The 3654-nt window shown below is 40.6% G+C and overlaps 1 protein-coding gene across 2 annotated transcripts in view; it reads left to right on the top strand.

The window, feature by feature from the left end:
• lpgat1 (lysophosphatidylglycerol acyltransferase 1) overlaps positions 1-3654 on the top strand; it is a 79872-nt gene that overhangs the window by 43845 nt on the left and 32373 nt on the right. For both annotated transcript variants that reach the window (XR_315743.3, XM_005921553.3), the window contains exon 5: positions 3239-3518. Coding sequence is in view for 1 of the 2 variants with exons in the window: in XM_005921553.3 (XP_005921615.1) it covers positions 3239-3518 (280 nt within the window). In the remaining variant the exon portion in view is untranslated. The remainder of the gene's footprint in view (positions 1-3238; positions 3519-3654) is intronic.

Here is a 3654-nt window from a genome sequence, read left to right as displayed (position 1 = left end):
TTCTTTCTAGTGTTGTAATGAATGTGTTTTAAAACATTTTTGTTGTTGTAAGTGTAATAGGCAATAATAATATATTTTTAATCAAATGTTCAAAAAAAAGTTCAGATGTCTGTTCACAGTGGTCATGGTGTGATACACATTTGTAAATTAATACTTTATATCTTTGGCAGTTGTAAAACCGGACAGTTGATGACTTTTTGCATATTATTTGCTTATTAAATTAAGCACCTATTTTTAGTTCTTTGACTACAATAATTACTCCTTGGACTATAAACTGTATGGTGGTAATAAGAACTTATCTAGTCTAGCGCAATGGCTCCTCAATTAAGCCAGTTTTAACCCTTATGAAGATGGTGTCATTTAGAGCTGTTGTTGAAATTGAACTTCATGGTCATTTTAAATGCTGCTGTCATTGAAGAGCATTGCCTTCACCACCTTGCATTTCTTCCTCTCTAGTGGAAAAACATTTGTTAGCTCATAAAAAAAACAACCTCCAGCCTCCTAAGTGAAAGAAACCTCCATTCACCTTTAACCTTTATATTAGGATTTATTGCAGCACTATTGTTTGCTTTAGTTTATCTCAGTGGACCCGATAAACTAGCAAGTGAGTAAATACTTGACTAAAGCCTGTGGGAGGGTAGCTAAAACAAAGCTGAGACAGGTGGAGTACATTAGTTTCATTTATAAATTCAGCTGCTGAATATTGAGTCACATCAAACCCCAAATCTAAATGTAATATTATCCTGTAATAATTTAGTTTTATTTATTTAGCAGTAGTTCACAACACCAGCCATCTCAGGTTGCTTTGTAAGGTACGCACCGTATTAGAGAGATAGGGAGAATGAGCCTATGACCCCTGTGAGCAACGCCCTTGGTGACAGGGAAACCAAAGAACGCCCTTTTAACAGGAAGAGTAGGGAGGGGGAGAGAAGCATAGAGAGATGAGAAATGTGTTGTAAATATGAATGTAGCCAACATGAGGTCACATATTGGATTTGAGCTCCATAAATTGAAGCCTCAACTTTAGCATTTTTGCCACCACAATGTTGGTTTCTTGGAGCTAGAAGTGACCTTGAATAGGAAAGTAGTGTTAGTTTATCAGTAAATGCTATCATCTCTGTTAAAAAGCAGCTTCCATAAACTGTACAGGTGCAGTGCATAGATGACCAAGATCCTAGAACTTTATTCATCAGAACTGAAGCACAAACATTTAGGCAGGCTGCAATCCGTATCTCACAGCGAGCCATTTTATTAGTCAGTAAATTAAATCAAAATGCCAAAAGGCTTCAGCAGCTTGGGTGTGATTTGATCTGCCGTGCATGTGCATACAGTCTGTCCTGTCCTAAAGGCTAAAGAAATCAAAAAGATTAAAATTAAAAGCTCCAGTAGAAGCCAACAGCACAAACTTGGTGGTCAAGTTCAGTAACTAGCAAACAGCAATTCATGCTATCGAAGTTGGGACACTTGTGCCAAATGGTCGTATCCCTAATTCTGGCATTATTAAAATAAATAAATCCCCTATAGAGTTATGAAGGGGTAATTATCCATAGAAGCAAAAAATATTTTCTGTATCTTGAAGTTAATGTGTTTTTAATAGCCCATCAGCCTTTCTCTGAACATCTTCAAGTTTAACTTGAAGCAAAAATGCCAGATAGCACAGCAACTGACAGACGTATTTATTTACTGCTGCCAGAATGGCATAAATTATGGCATAAATTATGGCACCAAGACATGAATTCTCCTAACCCTGCCTTACTGGGGAAATCCTCGCTTCTCCACAGAAACCCTGACTGTCAGTAGCAGCCCCTTTTTAACTCTAGGAATGGTTTACCTGACATTGGAACTTGGCCAACTGTAGTGTTATGGCACAACAATAATGTGACACATTGATACTACCAGAACCTTTCTGGTCCTACACTGTCAAGTCACAAAATGTACAATGAACAATTTCTTGTTCTTCACCTTTTAGCTGCAATATTTACCCATCCAGGTCGAAAATAGGTCCATATTTAGGCCATATAGGTCCAGGTCCATATTTTGAAAACTTTTATTTTGAGCACATTGTCCACTTGTCAATGGGTTAGAGCAGCGGTCCCCAACCTTTTTTGCACCACGGACCGGTTTATGCCCGACAATATTTTCACGGACCGGCCTTTAAGGTGTCGCAGATAAATACAACAAAATAAAACTAGTACCGGTACCGAAAAAATAAGATTTATTCATAAGGCACGTGAAAAGACCCAGGAGAACCAAGTTAACGATAAAATCAATAACAAAATAATCCTGAAAACCATACATTTCACACCTGAGCCTCAACTCTTGCGGCCTGGTACCAAACGACTCACGGACCGGTACCGGTCCGAGGCCCAGGGGTTGCGGACCCCAGGGTTAGAGGTTTTGATCCCAAAGTGTTCTTGGGCAAGATTTAACCAAAGATTGGTTCCAGTAATAGACCGGCACCTTGCACGTGTGTTTCTCTTTAAATTGGAAAAACCTGAGTAAGTGCTTTGTGAGAAAGCTGCTGTATGCTTGCAGATCATTCCCTTTGCCCACTGCACCGTAACTCTAAAAGCAACATCGTGGACTATACTCTTCATTTTCATGTGGCTCTTGTAGCTGCTGTTAAACTACATCAACGGTATCAAGGTCATTTTTGAGCTTGTGATGTGTGGAGTCTCCTAATGCCTTTCTACCTCTGGAAATCAGCATTTGTAGCTGCCGCTAAGAATAAATCTTGAAATGACCTTCTTGGCTGAATACTCGGCTGTAGCTGTTGTGATGCAGCAGTTGTAGTAGGCACAGCTGCTTAAATAAACACATGTGCTCACAGAGAGCAGCTTGCTGTCCTAATGCATTTAAAATGAACTTTGACCAGGCCTAACATAAAAATCAATCCCGGTCCTCCTCATCCTGTTCCTGCTAATGCTCTTAATGTTGTCAAGGCCATCATGTTTGCATCCATTTCGGTGGTGCCGTTAATGCGGCTCGGGGAGTTACTGCACCTAACTTGTGATTTGTGTGTGTTTGAATTCATTTGCTTAGTCGGTTCTGCTCTGTCGAAAATGCTTTCTATCTTATCAAGTTAATGAGCCCCAAATTTTTTGTATCCTTGGGGCAACTAGTGAAGAGAACTGCTTATTTTAAATGCGGTCAGCCCATTTTAAGTTGAATTTTTAGGTTGAAAAATAGACCTGAAACCTCTTTTGAAAATAAATGCTTATTTTCTGTGTTTCTTCAGGGTAAAGCTCACCGAGACAAGCAGCTGGTTTACCTGAAAGAGCACCTAGATAAATACTACCACAGCCGTGACAGGAAGTGGATAGTGCTGTTTCCTGAGGGCGGCTTTCTTCGCAAGAGGCGGGAAACGAGCCAGTTGTTCGCCAAGAAGCACTCGCTCCCCCATCTGACCCACGTCACGTTGCCTCGTCTCGGGGCCAGCCACGTCATACTGAAAACTCTGGGAGCCCAGCAGGAGAACGGCAGTGTGGGCGGCGACACCAGCATGCTGAACACGACAGGTAACTAAAACACACACATGGGAAAAGCCTTTGGTTTAAAGTGAGACAAACTGATATAGAAACTGTTAGTTTAGACTTGGTGCCAAGGCTGAAGGTGTTCTTTGAAAGTGCAGGATTTTATCTCAGGAAGTTTTCT

The sequence above is a fragment of the Haplochromis burtoni genome, unplaced genomic scaffold (assembly GCF_018398535.1).
Source record: "Haplochromis burtoni strain Fernald_Lab_line unplaced genomic scaffold, NCSU_Asbu1 Contig_47, whole genome shotgun sequence".
NCBI lineage: Eukaryota > Metazoa > Chordata > Actinopteri > Cichliformes > Cichlidae > Haplochromis > Haplochromis burtoni.
This window is presented reverse-complemented; position numbering and strand designations above follow the sequence as displayed.